The 18,469-nt window shown below is 46.1% G+C and overlaps 1 protein-coding gene across 1 annotated transcript in view; it reads right to left on the reverse strand.

Moving 5' to 3' along the window:
- LOC134409359 (androgen receptor-like) overlaps positions 1-12,086 on the reverse strand; it is an 83,011-nt gene extending 70,925 nt beyond the window's left edge. Inside the window, exons 1-2 of the mRNA XM_063142071.1 lie at positions 10,912-12,086; positions 240-391 (exon numbers count right to left, since the gene is read on the reverse strand). Coding sequence (XP_062998141.1) covers positions 240-391; positions 10,912-12,086 — 1,327 coding nt within the window. The remainder of the gene's footprint in view (positions 1-239; positions 392-10,911) is intronic.
- Between the last annotated feature and the right edge of the window lie 6,383 nt (positions 12,087-18,469).

Consider the following 18,469-nt stretch of genomic DNA (forward strand, 5'->3'; position numbering starts at 1 on the left):
TGTAAGGCGTTTTTATTTTCACAAGAGTTTGGGGAGGGCGTGGTTTAAATTGGGGTTGAGGGATTTAAATGGTTTGAGGATGAGGGTTTTAATGGAATTGTTTTATATGTTATTGTAAAGCGCCTCGATGCCAGAAATGGTGAGGCGGCACTATAAAAATGCTTTAAATAAATAAAATAATAATAAATAAATAAATTTCTGATTTCCATTCTCCCTCATTCTCAAAACAAGAGAATTACCTTCAGCAGCTCTTTTGAAAAAGACTTTGCAGCTCCCACAGGTCACAACCCCATAGTGGCATCCAGAAGCTTCATCCGCACAGATCAAGCATGTCTTCTGTGGCTCGATGTAATAGTCAATGGGCAGGATGTGGTCCCTGGCAGAATCCAACCTGTGGAGGCAAAAGAGAAAGAAGGACAAGCATCAGCAGATGCGGGTCATCCATAACAACCTCTGGGCAGAGAGTAGCATGCTGTCAGAGGCAAAGATTTACAGTAGCATAACGTTCACAGACTTAGCAGTGATCACAGTGGGTGGATGGAGCTGCTGGATCAGGCCTGCCCAACCCGTGCACCCCACAAGATGAACGCAGCCCAGCAGCCATGTATGGTAGCCCTCAAAGGAGCCAGGACATGATCAAATCTCATGTCTGTGTTGTCCACTAATTAAATCCATTTACCTGTTTATTTTACAATAGTTTATATGCTGTTTTGGAATCATAACAGTTCTCACAGCAGTTCACAGTATTAAAATCAGACTTATAGGCAGACCAGGGCCGGATCTACACTACTGTTTTAAAGCCCTTTAAAGCACTTTATAACCACTTTGACAACTGTATATGGAGTGTGTCCTGGGCCCCAACAGTTGTCAAAACTGTTATAAAACACTTTAAAGCAACTCCGCAAGTAGGATTATACTGGATCAGTTTCAGTTGGGGAGTACCGAGGATGTGGACAAGCTGCTTGGACGAGTAAGGAAGACGCCCTCTCGATCCCTGTCCCTCATAGCTGGTCATCCAGGGAGGAGATGCAGTTAGACAACAACTAAAACATATTATTAATGCATCACTCAGAGAGGGGAGTTCTCCATCATGCCTAAAAGAGGCAGTAGTATGGCTACTTTTTAAAAAGCCCTCCCTGGACCTTAATAATTACAGACCAGTATCAAATCTTCCATTTTGGGGCAAAGTGATCGAGAGGGCCTTCCAACTCCAAGCAATCTTGGATGATACAGATTTTCTAGACCCATTTCAAACTGGCTTCAGAGCAGGATATGGAGTTGAAATCGCTATGGTTGCCTTAGCGGTTGATCTACGCCTTAGTATTGACAGGGGGAGTGTATCCCTGCTGGTACTTTTGGACGTCTCAGCGGGTTTTGATACCATCAACCATGGTACCCTTCTGGATCGCCTGAGGGGACTGGGAATCGGGGGCACTGTGCTTCAGTGGTTCCAGTCCTACCGCTTGGGCAAGTTCCAGATGGTGATGCTTGGGGATAGCTGCTCCTCAAAGAAGGAGCTGCTGTGTGGTGTACCACAAAGTGCCATCCTTTCCCAATGCTGTTTAATATTCACATGAAACCGCTGGGAGAGATCATCTGGAGACATGGGGCGGGGTGCTATCAGTATGCTGATGACACCCAAATATATTTCTCTATGCCTTCGACAACAGCGTCAGCTAAGGACAGTGTGTCTCCTCTAAATGAATGCTTGGAGGCGGTAATGGGCTGGATGAGGAAAAACAAACTGAAGCTGAATCCAGACAAGTCAGAGGTGCTTGCTGTCAAAGGCCGCAACCTGGGTTTGGAGGTGTGTCAACCGGTTCTGGATGGGGTTCCACTCCCTATGAAAGACTTTGTTCGCAGCTTGTGGGTGCTCCTGGATCTGTCGCTCCAAATGACAGCCCAGATAGATGCAATGGCCAGGAGTGCCTACTATCACCTTCGGCTGATACGCCAGCTGCGTCCCTTCCTAGAGTCAGAAGACCTAAAGACGGTAGTGCATGTGCTGGTAACTTCGAGGCTCGACTTCTGCAATGCGCTCCACATAGGGCTACCTTTGTGCCTAGTCCGGAAACTTCAACTAGTTCAAAATATGGCAGCCAGGCTGCTCAATGGTACACCTAGAGGTGAGCACATTACACCAGTTTTAAAAACTCTTCACTAGCTGCCAATTAGTTTCTGGGCAACGAATAAAGTGTTGGTTATCACCTTTAAAGCCCTACATGGTTTGGGTCCAGGCTACCTGCGGGATCGCCTTCTCCCGTACAATCCGCCCCGCACACTCAGGTCCTCTGGGAAGAATTTACTCCAGCCAACAAAAACAAGGCTGACAACAATTACCCAGAGGACATTTTCCTCTGCTGCTCCCAGATTATGGAATGGCCTGCCGGGAGGGATTCCTCAACTTAACAGTCTTCCGGATTTTAAGGAAGCTCCGGCAGGCCTACCCAGTTGAATTTTAAGATGCCTTTTAATACTGTGATGCTTTTAATACTGTATTAGTTTTAAATGTTTAAATTATATGTATTTTATGGCATTTGCATTTATGTTGTACTCCGCCTCGATCCGGAGTGAGCATAATTCCCTTTTCTCAGCAGAACAGTGTTGGGTGAACTGCCTGCAGCTGCCACCATCTTTATTACCTCAGAGATATTCTGTGGTCATGAAGATGGCGCTGCAGCCACTTACCCAACGATGACAGATTTTAGCACTAATCAGGAGAATGCCCTATTTACTCACAGGTAAATTTACCTTCTTCTAAGCATATACATTTAAAATGTATTTATGGTTAAACAGTATGCCACTACTGTGATGATAAAGAAAATTAATAAGCATTATAGTTCAAAATGTGACAGGGTTCATTTGCAGGAAATGGAGGGGGGGGAGAGACAGTCCTTGGCAAGGGTTTCATCCCCCTACAGTTTCCCGCTTTTTATTGTTTTTGAAGTGCAAGTGGGGGGGATCAAAACATACAATTTCCCCATTTGCTCTCATGGGGGAAATTACAGGGAAGTGCCAGCAAGGTTCCTAGCCCTGTATTTGCACGAAAACAGGTCCAGGACTATTTTTTAAAAAAGAAAAAACAAAAGTCTCGTCCTGATCACAATCGTGATCAGAGGCGGGAAGGAGAGTCAGGTCAGTGGCTTGGGCGTACTGGAAAATGGCAATGGTGCCCCACTGCGCAAGAGCAGCAGGACTTACTGCTGCTCTTGCCTCGTGACTCAGGAACGCAAAATAACCCACAGTACCCGCCACATGATATAATAACCAACAATAGTTTAAATAACCAACTCTGCATATCGTTGGTAAAATATACCACTGTGAGTTAAAAAAACACACACCACACAACTCGAAAAACCACAGTGGGTTAAATAACCCACCATGGACTATTTAAACCATCGTGGGTTATTCTGTTGTCCAAACCCAGTCGATCAACCTGGTGCCTGTCAGATGTGTTGGGCTGCAACTCTCAACATTAATATGTAATTTGGCAACATGATAGCACATATTACTCTCCCCATATTGCTCCCAGCCTGGTAGTGTGTATTGCAGTCAATACACAATTGGTTCTTATCTTAATGGGAAACACATGAGTTAACTTCAAAAGACTAAAGTAGGAGAGATTAGCACTTCAAAACACACAAGGAACAGTGTGTGCTGATCATTGATTGGATAAGACATCTTCTGACATTGCTCTTTGTGAGTGGCTACTGTTTCCTTGAAAAAATCACATTTTTTTAAAAAAAAATAAAAATTATTACGACCAAACTGCTGGATGAATCTTTCTGAAAATATACACATATCACAATCATGTCACTTCCTACGTTCATCACTGCGTTGCATTTAGGTGAAAGCCAGGAGAAAATGGCACACAGATCGAGCATTTGAATTGTGAACAGTCAAATATGAACTACACACACACATAGGTGCACACTGTTTGTTATTTTGTGTGTCAGTTATACATTTAGCTGCTGAAACATTGTGGAGCCTCCTCTCATCTTCAAGTGTAATATTCTCCCTGCTTCCCAACAAGGATTATAAAGATACAAAGAGGCAAAATAGCAATGTCAGACTCATCCAGCCTGTTTCATTGCTCGCAGATCTTCTGTAAACCAAGGGGAGTTACGGGCTCCAGAACACCGGTCTGGGCACTCGGGACCAATTGTATCAATGGACTTTCCCACCTCACCATTCCATAGTGAGACCAAGGCCTTGACCTAATCGCCAGCCCTGTCAGCCGGGAAATGCCCCAGAGATCTGACGGAGCTTCTCTTACTGGCTCTCCAAGCCACGGCCTCTTCCCCTTCCTCCCCAGCCCTGTCACTAATAAGTACTCCAACAGCCACTGGGACTCCAGCCCGGCCCACTATCATCATCCATCAACAGCAGGAGCACATCTCCTTACAGGCAGAAACAGAGGAAGGTTGGAGCTGCGTTTCCTGTGGCAACTGGATGAAACAAGTACGGTCTTAGAATTTGCTCAGTCACATGTGACAATGAGCTCATATCGCTGAACTGTTTTGCTACACATTTCACCACACATCTGTGCCTGACATGTAGAGGAAAATCTGTCCTTCTTCGAAGGCTGGTACAGATGACCAAGATACTCATTTCCTTTGTGAACAGAAATTCGAAGAGTGCTCCATGCGTTCACATGGCCAGTGGAGGAACACAACAGACCAAGCTTAGCAAAACCATATTCCCTCATACTGTAATTCCCGGATGCTCTATCTGAGCCCTAAGCATGAGGGACTTTTATGCTGATGGAGACAAAGAGCCCTTCAAACTGTAGCAGGCACAGAAATGACCTTTCAAATGGTATCACCCTTGCCAGGCCTTGCCTTACTTGGTGGCACCTGAATTAGCAATCATTAACTCATCTATGGCATGTGAAAGACAAGCCTTTGCCTCCATCACCTGCCAATACACATATCCAGAGTGCTTTTTTTCTCAAGCACTGCCCCCACCCCACACCCCAAGAGTTCACTGAATGCTTGGGAGCTGCCGAAATTGAGTATGGGAAACAGCACACTAGAACAGACACTTTTTAAAACTTTTGTAATGCGCCCAGAGAGCTTCGGCTATGGGGTGGTATATAAATTAATTAAATAAATAAATAAATAAATAAATGCCTTTCGTGAATTCAGAACAATTAGCAAGCTGTCATGTGTCCCCTTCAACACATGTTGGCAAATTGACACGGGACACCCCATCAGTGAGATTTTTTCATTCAAGCAAATCTCACAGTGAAAAGCTTAATGGTTTCACACTTCAAACATACTTAAAAGCTGATAGATGGTCAGGAAGCTTTAGGCTCTAAGATAACATACAGTCAAAACGCTATTCACTACAATAAGAACTTGGTTTCTCAGTTGTCACCTCAATGGTTTTAAAAATGGGTTCTAAACCTGACCAAGGGAGGGGAAATATTCTTGATACGATCTTTCAGGCAATCACAATGGGGAATTCTTGAAATATTTAACAAACCATAGCATGGGAGCTAGTTTAAAGGCAGCCACATGCCTTACAACCACAAAGCCAAAAAAAAAAAAAAAAATGAAATTACTCACTTCCCCTGAAAGCCCTAAACTAATCCTAATTAGATCTACCTACCTTGCAAAATCTCTATACTTGATACAAGCCTGTGAGCAACCATGGGCCTTGGACTCACACACTCCTGTCTGCCCATTCCCCTTTCTCCATGCACGCGAGGAGATTAGATGCTCCTGATGTGACCTAGAGTTTGTGGACTTGCAGTTTGGAACCTAGTTTCAAAGACAAATTATTGAGGTGTCTGGTCATCACCCTTATTTCAAGAGTTTGTACTCACTGCCCCCTCCTTCTGTCACATCCCAATCACCTGGCCGCTGCACCTCCTTCAACACATGGAGAGACCTGCATGATTTAGAAACCTCATTTCAAAAGGTTCCAGGTTCTGTGGGCAGCCTTCTGCATACAGTGGGTTACTTGTTTCAGACCTGCTGCATCCAACATGGGGAAGGTGGTGGGGCAGATGATGGGACTGTGATGAAAGGGGGCAGTGTGAGCAAGCAGAACCTGCTACCCCTCAATATGATTCTAACCACAGGAGAGAAAGAACAACTTAACGCAGCTGGGTTCTGATATAACAGCAAATGATGGTTTCTGCCACCTGATATTGGAAGGTTCTCTACTCCCTCTACTCTACTCTACTCTACTTGCAGATGGAAAAAACAGGAACATAGTACAAGAGTTTAAAGTTGCCTGTGTTCCTAACAGAAAACGAGGGTGTGACATTTGGTCTGAATGAAGCTGTAACCTGTTTGAGGCCATAGCTAGATGGGGTTTTATCACGGGGCGATCCCCAGGATCTTCCCTGTGCATCCACATGATGCACAGGGGATCCCGAGATCCCTCCCTTGCTCTGGGATCTCACCCTCCCTGTAGGCCGTTTTTCCACGGTCTCCGGCTGAGCCCAAGACTGCAAAACGTGTGGCTGCGTGCTGCAGTTTGTCCTGGCTCCTCATCAGGAGCCGGGACCTGCACATGGGGTGCAGAGCTCCTCAGGAGCACTGCGCCCATGGGGGTGGGGGGGGGGGAACGGGGAAAATATATATATATTAAAAAAAAACCTACCTTTTGCGCACGAGCGCTTGTGCGCTGCTGCCTCCTTAAGAAAACAAAAAAATGGCAGGCACAATAAGGTTGTCGCTCGCTGCATGTGAATTGAGGGGGAGATCTCGTGATGAAAAAATCATGAGATCTTCACCCCTCCATCCTGCTAGACTGCTAGGTCTAGCTAAGGCCTGCGAGAGAAGCTTTCAGAAGCAGAGATAACATGCTGCACTCCCTCCCAAATTTCTGTGCTCATTGTTAGAGTTATGTTTTGTTTGGTAAAGTTCAGGTGTGTAACTTCAGCGTGTAATTGGTGTAAGGCAAGGCTATAGAAAGAAACACACACACACTGCTACTTCTAATTAAAAGAGAGCATTGTTAAGAGCTTATAGAGGAAGATAATTGAGAAGGGGGAAGAGAAGGGAAGCCTCAGAATTGCAATCTACATCAGCAATCCACTCCAACATTAATTACCCTTCAAAAACAATACTTTTAAGATTCAAATGTGGCTGTCTTGCATGTGTATGTCTTTTTAGAAATAAACGTGCTAGGGCAGAGTTTAAAGAAACCACACCCGGCCCCATTTCCATTAAGGTTACGGTGCCCTCTACGAAAACAGCAAACTGCAAATCCAAACCGCAAATCCAAACTGATTCACATTTCTCTCTGTGCTGCTCTGTGCCTTCATTATTTGCGTGTGTTTACTCAGACTTCCAGGTGAGGCATCAGAGAGACAAGGGATGCAAGGAAATCTGTCCAGAGCCTCCGAACAGATCAATGTGCCAACAAGAAGCAGGCTTCACAGCCACAATACTACAAGGATGAACTAAGTGTTCAGTGGCAGCAGATGGAACAGAGTTTGACAGCCCTCAAAACAAGGGACACAAAATATATAAATCTTAAGATGCACTTAAATGCATACTAAGCCGAGACCTCGGTTACAATTCCCTTTTTTTTTTTAAGGAGACAATGACAACTCGCGTTTAGCCCCTAAAGTATTTTCCGTTCAAATTTGTTGGCACCAGACGAATACCACTTGCAAATAGTTTAAGTATTGCAAATTGTGCCCTATTAGACAAATAGGGGCAGAAGGCCAAAGCATGGGCCACAAGGTAAGGGGGAGGCTGGCAAGACTTCCAACGTTCATCATAGCATTGCATTTAGGTGAAAAGCCAGGAGAAAATGGCACACAGATTGAGCATTTGGATTGAGAACAGTCAAATATGAATCACATACACACACAGGTGCACACTGTTTGTTAGTTTGTGCATCAGCTATACATTTGGCTGCTGAAACATTATGGAGCCTCCTGTCATCTTCAGGTGTAATATTCTCCCTGCTTCCCAACAAGGATTATAAAGATACAAAGAGGCAAAAAAGCAATGTCAGACTCAGCTGTAGGTGTCTGTACATCACTGGGATGTCTACCACTCCTTGTTTGCGTACACTTGCCTGAGTTTGGTACACCATGTTATTATAAAAATGAAATATATCTGCAAGTTTTTGCAAGGATTGATAAAGGTTCTACGTTTTAATGTTATCACTGCAACATATCTGTGCAATTTTATGTTTCGGGACATTCCCACTCTTCTTTTGGTATTGTCTTGGCTCAATTTGGCTGCTGCTATTATTATTATTATTATTATTATTATTATTATTATTATTATTTCTACAGCCTTTGAATCAGGTGGATTACCAATCTAATTGGTTAATTATCAAACCAAATAAATGGTAAACAAATGTGTTGAATACAGTAACCCAAACCACAGCCTGGTTAAGCTTAAAAACTAGTCTTTTAAGTCGTTTTAGAATATGATCCTAAGCACATACATTCTCTAGAAATGTTCTAATGAAACTGGTGTGATTTCCTCCCATCTAATATATTTTAGAATCATAGTACCCAGTAACACTCCAATCCATGTGAATAAACTACTCCTAATACTTCACCTTTAGTGGCGTGCAAAAATCAAAATTTATAATTATATGTCTCAAAGACTGGACGCAATCCCAAACTCACTTCATTATTTTTTTTAACAAGCCAGCTTAAATGAACAAATCCAAAATCGGGTAAGCCACCAATGATTTAGACATACCTTGCTTTTAACCGTTGCTCATCATACCTTGCAAATAAATAAATAAAATTAAAATGTTGATAAGAGAATTTACTGCTAGTATGGAAAGTTTATTGCCTGAATAAATGAAACCAGCTTTACTTCAGCAGAACAGGCATGGGATACTCAGGAAGTGAAACTCTTGCATTCCTTACAAAGGGTTTCTTGGAAGGGATTTATCCACCTGATCCCGGTTTGGTTTTGGTTTTTAATCTTTAGATGCGAAGGATCGCATCTCCCCTCCTTCCCCCCAGTTAGCTATAAATGCAATCTTTTGCATTTACAGCTAAAAAAAACCCCAAAACACAAAGTGCTAATATTAACATTCAAAGCCCTAAATGGTTTGGGGCCAGGTTATTTGAAGGAACACCTCCTCCCATATGTACCTGCCCGGACCTTAAGGTCATCCACAGGGGCCCTTCTCCATGAGCCCCTGCCAAAGGAAGTGAGGCAGGTGGCTACTAGGAGGAGGGCTTTCTCTGCTGTGGCACCCCGGTTGTGGAACGAGCTCCCCAGAGAGGTTCGCTTGGCACCTACATTGTTTTCTTTCCATCGCCAGCTGAAGACCTTTTTATTTTCTCAGTATTTTAACACCTAATCTAACTTAAATTTAAACTTTGCTGTTTTAATCTCATATTTTAACTTATAGTAATTTTTGCTGTGTGGTTTTATTCTGGTTGTGCTTTTTATATTGTATTTGTGTTTTAAATTTGTTGGTTGTTTTTATGCTGTTCATGGTTTTAATTTTTGTGAACCGCCCAGAGAGCTTTCGCTATTGGGTGGTATAAAAATGTAATAAATAAATAAATAAAATATTTTTCCCATTTAAAAAAGAAAACCCACTTACCAGAGAGGAGGGGGCACAGATGCTCCGAGATGCCCCAGGTGGGCAGGTGCAGCAGTGGCTGTAAACTTGCAACTGCGCTCCTGCCCATACAGACGCTGGGAAGAAGTGTCAATGCAGCTGCGCCCCAGCCGTGGAATAGAGGAGGGCTGGGGGAAGGAGGGGAGATGTGATCCTATGCATCTAAAAACAAAACAAACCCGGGGACAGGGGAAGAGGAACGGGGCAGCCAGAGCGAGCTCAGGTAGGAGAGCCGGCTGCCCTGTTCCTCCCCCCTCCCTGGTGCTCCCAGCAGCGGCAGCTGGGGAAAGAAGAAGGGGGCAGTGTGGGGGCAGCTGCCACTGCCTGGAGCACTGGGGAGTGGGGAGGAATAGGGCATCCTCTGAGCTCGCTCTGGCTGCCCCGTTCCTCTCCCCCAATCTGCCCCCTTCCCTTTTTAATTTTCCTTTCTTAAAAAGCCTCCACAGAGGCGCAGAGCCTGTCTCCGAGCTAAAAAAGTTGGAGTAAGTCCCCAACTCTTTTAGCGTAGAGCTTTGGGGCTTTGCCCCTGGATCTTTTTGGAGTGGTGGCTGTGTCATGTAACTCACCTGCCACCACTCCGACGCTACCCTGGGGGTAAAGCGCCTGTATAGACGTTCCCCAGGACTGGCTTGCAGGTTGCAATGGGCTATGAATTCTCTCTATTCAGACTCCGTAAAAGATAAGTAACAACACCCAAGGGAGTTGGGGGAGGAAGGGATCTCAAGAGGTCATCCAATTCACCCTCCAACCGGTGACCCTAAGTAATGTCAGCCTGAAAAGGATTGATCCAGCTGCTTGTTACACCTCCCCAACACACACACCACCCGTGACATTAAGTGAGCTGTAAGAGCTTTATCACACCAGCGTTACACTGTGCAATCACTGTGAATTGCATGCAAAGGACTCGGAAGTTTTCCACCTTGTAATGTGCTTTGATTGTGAAGTACTCCCATGCATCCTGCCTTAAGTGTGCTTCAAAGCAAAATGATTCACTCTATTTAGCCCCTGCTTGGGGCGCAGGAGCAGGTTTTAAAAGAAATGCTTACCTCTGCGTAAGCTTTAAAGATAAAGACACCAAAATTGGCACATTCATAGATATTAGGGAGAGCTTTAAGCATACCAAATTTGAATCGAATTGGGTCATCCGTTGATTTTCTACATTTCCTCCCTTAAACTCACTTCCTGGTATGAAAGGATGGCTGTAGCCCAGTAGCAAAAACAACAACGGGGAAAGCTTAGCGCTGCGGGGATAATCCAGGGAAGCAGGTAGTGGGATGAAGCTCTAAGATAAGAGCGTGGCAGCACTGGGGTTAGGGGGTGCGGAAGGTCCTGGCCCCTTACCTCACGTTTCCGTAGGCCCCAGCGCAGCCCTCCATCCAAGGGCTGAGCTCCGCCCTGATGCAGCCGGGGCCGGGCGCGAAAGGTCTCTTGCCCACCACGCCTCCCGGGTACCGCGCCTCGGACGACAGGTCGCTTCCTTCCGGGCCGGCCGGCCCTTGGCTTCTGCCGCAGCGGAAAGAGGCGCTCTCGGCGCCCGGCCCGTCAATCTGCCGTTTCTCGGCCAAGGAGGGATGCCAGCCCGGGCCGGGGGAGCCGCGGTAGCGGGATGCCAAGGCGGGCATTTCTGCGGCGCGTCGGCGCGGCGCGCCCCAACCGCCAGCCGCCGCCTCCCACGCCGGCGTGCTCTCCAGCTTGATGCGGAGCGCCGGCTGGAAGTCGTAGCAGTCGCGGCTCCGGAAGGCGGCTGCCGACGGCTCGTCCGTCGCGGGCGAGTCCTTGTAGAGGCTCAGGTGGCCGGGCACGGTAATGGACAGCGCGCCCCCGCCGCTCTCCGGCTCGGCTTCGACAACCGTGCTGCCGCCCAGCGTAAGGGCCCGAGCGTGCGCGCCGGGCCGGGCGAACATGCAGTCGTCGCGGGTGGTGGCCCGCTCGCTGCGGCCAGGGGCGTCGAGCGCTTCCCACGCCAGGCCCAGGGAGGCAGACACGGCTCTGCACAGCTCCTGGCCGCTCTCGCCCAAGTTGCCCTCCCCGGCCGGCCGGGCTGCAGCAGGAGCCGCGCCGGGGCGCGCTCCGCTTGCCGGCGCCTGCCCAAGGCTGCTCTCGCCCAGGCTGTCTTTGAAGTCCCCGGGGCAGCTTTGGAAAGCGCGGTCCAGCAGCGGCAGGGAGGAGGACGCGGCCGCCGCGTGAGGCCCCCGCTCGTCGGGCTGCAGCCCTTTGCTGGCCTGGGACTGCTCGTCCAGGGACAGGTAGGAAGGCGGCCGCAAGCCGGACCCCCGCAGGCGGTCGCCGGGCTGGCCCGGGGCGAAGGACGAGAAGCCTGCTCCGGCTGCCTGGGGGCTAGCCCCAGCCTCCCCTCGCGATCCGCCGGCCGCGGGGCTCTGGCCCGCCTCCCGGATGCTGTAGAAGAGTCTTTGGAACGCTCCTCGGAAAGGCTGGCCGGGCGGGCGGGCGGAGATCCGACCGAGCCCCACGCGCGCCTCCAGGTCCTCGCTGGAGAGGTCGCGGGATCGGGCCATCCTTTCCGAAGGCGCGTGCGGCGAAGGGCCGTCGGCGCGCCTGCAAGGCGCTGGCAAGCTGCAGCACGTGGCTGGGGGGCGGGCGGGGGGTGTGCGTGGAGGGCGGGCTGATGGAAGCGTGTGATGCCGCGGAGAGCGCGGAGATTCCCTGCATCCGGGGCGGAGAGGGGAGCAACCAGGGGTGCCACAGAAAGCAGCGCGGGGGAGCGAGGCGCGGCTGTTCCGCTCACCGGACACCCGGCGCGAGTCCACCCGGCGGCCTTTTCCGAGCCCTGCAGAGCCTGCAAATGCTTCGGCTTATGTACGCGTTCTCCGGCAGCCCGGCGTAGTTACACTGCAAACCCACGCCCAATTACACGTGCTGAAGGCAGATCTTGCAGAAGCGTGGGCACGAGGGAGCGCGGGCTCTACAAACACGCACACAGCGGCGTGTGCGCACGCAGGGACAACAGCCCGCAAAGCGAGATGCTTATCTCGCCATTACGCGGCATCAGTGCCTTGCCCAGGACCGTAGCTATGCGCAGCGCATTTCGCTAGGCTGCGCACCCAAGGCCCCAATTTGGGGGGGGGGGGGGAGCGCAGTGTACCTTCCACGTTGTACAGCTGCTGCATTCCTGATGCCAGAGTAATAGCCGAGTTTCACATTTTAAACCCACTTAAGGTGAAATCCTATGCATCTTTGGAAAGAAAAAAGCCGTGCAGCTCTCTGCTCCAGCCAGCCACGCTGGCTAGGGGATTCTTGGAGTTGTAGGATTGTTTTCTGTCTAAACATGCCTGTAACTTATCATGTCACAGCAACTTTTGTGAACCGCCCAGAGAGCTCCGGCTATTGGGCGGTATAGAAATGTAATAAATAAATAAATAAATAAATAAACATAACTAAATAAAATAGGATTTCCCTCTGCTGCCCTGACGCTGAACAGACTTACTTAGGGTACGCACCATTTTGTTATAGGAAAGGATAATATATGTATTAATTGAAATTTAAAGCAAGTACTTGTCACCATGCACAGCGTTTTCCCATGGAAAACCTAGCTGGTTCACTCTTACCATTATTTGACTGGGACGGAAATGGAGTTACGCATGACTGAAGAGAGTCACTCTACGTATGTTTAGGGACACTAATCACTGGTGTACTTAATAGAGTGTTTAAATGTGGGGTGAAAAGCCCTGACTCTGCCCTTCTTTCGTAGCCTGGCCTTCCTTCCACTTCCTATAGGTATCCTTTTTGGTTTTCAGGTCATCTCTAAGCTTTTTGTGGAGCCACATTGGTTTCTTCTGTTGTCTTCTATCTTTTTTCCTTGTTGGAATTGTTTGCAATTGTGCCTTTAAAATTTCCTTTTTTAAAAATACTCCTACCCATCATGGAGGGAATCTACACTTAGCGTTTTAAAACATTTCTTACCGGTTTGAAGTGTGCGTTTGGTGGAATTTCGCCACATGACGTATACTTTTGACGTATTTTTCTTCCTTTTAATTCCTATTTTTTGAACTGCTCAGAAAAAAGTCGTGTCTTTTTTTATGTTGTGCCCAAATTCTTCTCATTAAATGTGTTTTCTAGCAGTACTGGGGCCGTGTTTATTTAATTTCCACGCCTAAATCTCCAGCCGTTTATTTTTTCTAGCCTCTTCTCTGGAGCCACTTCCGGTTTCACTTTGGCGAGGTGAGGCCAGGTGTGTTGATTGTAGGGGGCGGATATCTTCTAATCTAAAGGTAAGTTATATTCTTTTTAGATCTGGAATGCAGCTTACTGTAACGCAATGTATTATAATTTCATAATTTTTATGTGTTTCATAACCCAATTGCGCTGGGTTTTTTATTGATTCACCCCCTCCACTTTTCTTTGGCCCTCGTGCCTTGAATGTATTTTGCTAATTGTTATTGCATTTTTTATTATTATTATTATAAAAGGCACTTGGTCATGGTTTCCAGGTGCAACCATTAGCAGTTTATTTATTTTGGGTTTTTTTTTGCTCCTTTTTAATATTTTAATATGTTTATTTACACTTTTTATTTTTGCTAATATGTCTATTTATTAGTGCTCCACTAGTTTTGAGTTCCCATTAGTGTTATGTATGGTTACTTGAAATTATGAACGAGATTCCTTTTATAAAGTATTCAAATAATAAATGTATAGCTAATAACGCTTCCATTTTTACCTTAAAAATAAATCCATATTGCCATAAGTAATAACACACACACACCCAAAATGTGGATGTTTTACAGTTGAAGGACAGCTTCCATGAAACCAAATATTTATTAAAATATGTAACAGCATTATTTCCTCTCAATTGAGGAACCATGTTTTAATCTCATTAATCTATTTTAGTAATGTATTGTATTTCTAAATGTTTGTTCTAAACACTCTGGAAAGTCAGTTATATTAATGTTGCTTATTCAGAATTTTTTAATTAAAAGCACCAATGCATTTTGAGGACAATATCCGTTCACCCCACCCTGTTAGCTTCTTTTACTCAACATGCATCACAAAATTTCTTTCAAACGGAACAGAGGAGCTTATGTTCCTGCATTGCTTTGTGAATTATTTTCCCATATTTAAAGAATGGTTACTTATAAAATACAACAGCTTTTTTGCAACCCAAATCATCACATTGCACTGCAAGAATATCTTTTTTATGCTATAATAAAAAAACAGTACTAAAGGGAACGCCATACTATAGTAACGTTGTTATTCTTATGCTATTCTCTCCAATAAATTTCAGTGGCTATAATATTACTGTAATATTTCAAATGCAAGCGTTATCATATGTTTTTTGTGCATCTGAATGCAATTCTGTATTGAAAACAATAATCCAATTAATTGCACTCTAAAAATTCTTCCTGCAGGGTTATCTGTGTTTTTCAACAGTGGTTGTACTGAGTCAGTTCTGATGGGAAATCAAAATGATCTTTCTGCTGGGTGGTGTTTTTATTTCATTTTGCATTGATAAATTACTTTTTTTTGAATGGTGCAATGCTTCAAAATAATTTTCAACATGAACTGTGCTTATGGCGTATGTATAGCAATTGTAGTTAAAAAGGAAACCGAAATATCTTATGTAGTATGTGGGATATTTTTTTAAATGGTACAACTTGAATACAATAATTGAATACAACTTGAATACAATACAGTTGTTGTAAACCACCCAGAGAGCTTCGGCTGTGGGGCGGTATATAAATGTAAATAAATAAATAAGCAAACCCAAATAATTTCCACTGCTTCATTCTATCTATAGGATTACAAATCTACTAAACACAGGAACGACTTAGGGTTTGCTGGATAGGAGACCCTAACATACTTCAGTTACGTCCTTTAGAAAAATATTAAGAACATCAGTGAATGCTGACTTCCCTTTTTAGTGTCTTTTTTGATTACTTTTGTATTTTTGGTCAAGTATTAATTTCTAATTTATAGTAATAGCCAAAGCATTTAATTTGTAGTAAATTATTGAATGAGTGTCCAGTAATTACTCTGTTAAAGAAATGACTTCAAAGGCTGTTAACTGCTGTTTCTTTTTATCCACTAAGAACAATCCTCCAGAAGTATATCTTCATATACCGTATTCCTTTGAATTGGTATAACTTCTCTATTTGGTGTGTTTTTATTCATTAATCACAAATACATAGTTTTAAATAATGACTGCTGTCATGCACATACAATATCAGAATCCTTTAAAGAACTGCTTATGGTACCAAGCTTAAAATCAGATTACTAATAACAAACAAACAAAAATATTGAGTCATTGTTGTCATGAAGATGGATGAAATATTCTCAGACAGAGCACATCACAGGAAGTTAACGAAGCTTTCTTTACCGTTAGGACTTCCAATCCTGCAACCACAAGGTCTGGAGTAGCATTGATGCGTGGGATGCTATTAAATTCCAAATAATGCTACTTTACACTTCTGCATTCAGAATTCTAACATACCCATAACACTGCTGTTATGCCCCTATGCTCAATATATAATTTGTACTATATAACCTTGTACTCCTTTCGGTGCCCACTGAAAACATCTTTATTCCAAGAAGCCTTTCTTTAACATGCAGCCTTGGATTTCTGTTTTTTCTTCTTTTTAAATTTTGTTTTAACTGTTTTATTCAGTTTTTTTCCTTTTACCTTGTACACTGCGCCGAAATTTTTCAATGGGGAGCGGTATATAAATATTCTAAATAAATAAATAATAAATAATATAATTTTCCAAATCATGATGTGAGTTCCAGATTTTAAATCATTTAAGGATATAATACAAAATCCTCATGTAGTATTACATGTAGTATTACTTTGAATGAAGCTGCATGCAATGATTATGTTAACGTTATTCATGGAAGTTTGTTTTATGCTGCTTTCTTAAATGCAGGAAGAGCAGTCTTTGAAATAAAACGTTTGCCTTTAAACCTCTGCTTGGAGGTACATCATCAAAAAAAAGACTTAAACATTTACATCTGCAATCTGAACTTTTGCAGTACTAGAAGGTAATCAAATCTAGAACACAATGTAAGGGTAAGGTGAGGGTTAATCGGACCTTGGGACTGGCATGTTTTTAATGTATGAATTTTATGGTTTTTATGGTTCTTTAGGAGGGGAGATAAGAACCAGGCAGCTGCATGAGGGGGAGAAGACCGGAGCCAGGCTGATTGTAACTGGCTTGTGTCCTTGAGTGATTACCCATCTCGGGCTGAAGTGTGAAGAAATACCACGCATCAAAGCCGAAGGGAGGGGGGAAGGAGTAAAAGGAATAGTATAAAGATCCCCCTGTGAAGGGAACAGGGAGGCGTCGGCTGAAGCTGGTCTGGGTGATGTATGACTTCGTAGTTTTAGTTTGCAGCTTGCTTGTGCTGGGTTCTTATACTTTTATGCATGTTTTATTAAGTTTTATTCTGCTGTCCCATGTATCCTTGCCCTTTTCCAAAGAAATGGTCTTAAACCTCATTTGTGTGAGCCGTGAGTGCCTGGCCCGGGGATCCGTGCTAAATCCGGTCGAGAAGCCAGCTGGTTGCTGGGCGCTCTTCCTTTACATGGTGGGCAGCGCTGGGATTCGACACGGATCCGGAGGGACAGGACGCTGGTAGGGAAAAGGGGATAGAGATGAAGCATAGGTTTGAAACCAGTACGAGCAAGGTCGAGTAGACAGCCGACAATGTCTCAGGACTGTGGAGCAGTAGCTTCAGGTGTGGAGTTGTTGGGGGCGACTTCTCAGGAAGGAGCGGAAGGGGAGTCCATGCCAGCCACCATGGAATGGGTGGTGGAGGGGCCGCCTAGCTCCGTGGAGAAGGTCCGGAGGTGACACTCCACGCAGCTCTGGACGCCAAGCAAAGTGCAGGAGGGGGCGTGGTACGACGTTCGGCCGAAGATATCGTTCCCGCAAGGGATAATGGACGGAAACGGCCCGAGCGTGCAGGTCCCACAGCCGCAGGGGATCTTTCCTCCTCAAGGGGTGGCGGACGGAAAAAGCGCAGGCATGAAGGTGGAGAACAATGAGGGAAGGATGCAGCAAATGTATACTGAATGCTTGGAGCTGATGGCCCGCCACCTGAAGGTGGTGGAAATGGAGAGAGAGGAGTCCCGAGGGCAATCTCCGGCAGGAGCGGCTAGGCAGCGGTTCGACCGGCGGGCATTCCCAGTATACCATGAGGGTGACGATGTGGGGGCTTTTCTGGCACTCTTCGAGGATACTTGTGGCGAGTTGGGGGTTCCAGCCGCCCAGAAGATGAGCCCGTTGCGCCCACAGGTCGCCGGGACACTGAGGGAGATGATAGCCACCATCCCTCGGGAGCTGCGGCATGACTATGGGCATTTCAAGTCCGTGGCCAAGGAGCAGTATGCCCTTACAGTGGAGCACTGCCGCCAAAAGTTCCGACAGCTCACCCAAAACCCTAAGGAGTCCTTCACGGCGTTTACTACACGAATGATGATGGCAATGGAGGCCTGGCTGGAGGCAGAAGGAGTCCGCGACCTCAAGGCGGCTAAAGATCTGATGGCCAAAGAGCAGCTCTACCGGCAGTTTCCCGAGAAGTATGATGCCTGGGTGGGGGGAAAGAACCCCAAAACGCCAATGGAAGCAGCCAAGATGGCGGACCACCTACAGGTGTTCGAGCGGAAAGGTGCTGGGGGGACCCCTCGGGTGGCGGAGAAAGTCCCGGAGCGGCGGCCCAGTGGAGCAACAGCAGAAAAGAAGGCAGCCTGGCCCGGAAAGGAGCGCAGAGGGAAGGGGAGTGCCCCTCCGGCAGCGACGGCAACCGGACCCCAAGCGAGTGGGGGATGCTTTTACTGCAAAGAACCCGGCCACTTGAAGAGGGAATGCCCTAAGCTGGCGGCGAAGCAGGTGGGGACGGGCAGCGGTCCGGCCTCACGGCCGGTGGTGCGAGCGGCGGCAGCCCCACC

The sequence above is a fragment of the Elgaria multicarinata genome, chromosome 15 (assembly GCF_023053635.1).
Source record: "Elgaria multicarinata webbii isolate HBS135686 ecotype San Diego chromosome 15, rElgMul1.1.pri, whole genome shotgun sequence".
Classification (NCBI taxonomy): domain Eukaryota; kingdom Metazoa; phylum Chordata; class Lepidosauria; order Squamata; family Anguidae; genus Elgaria; species Elgaria multicarinata.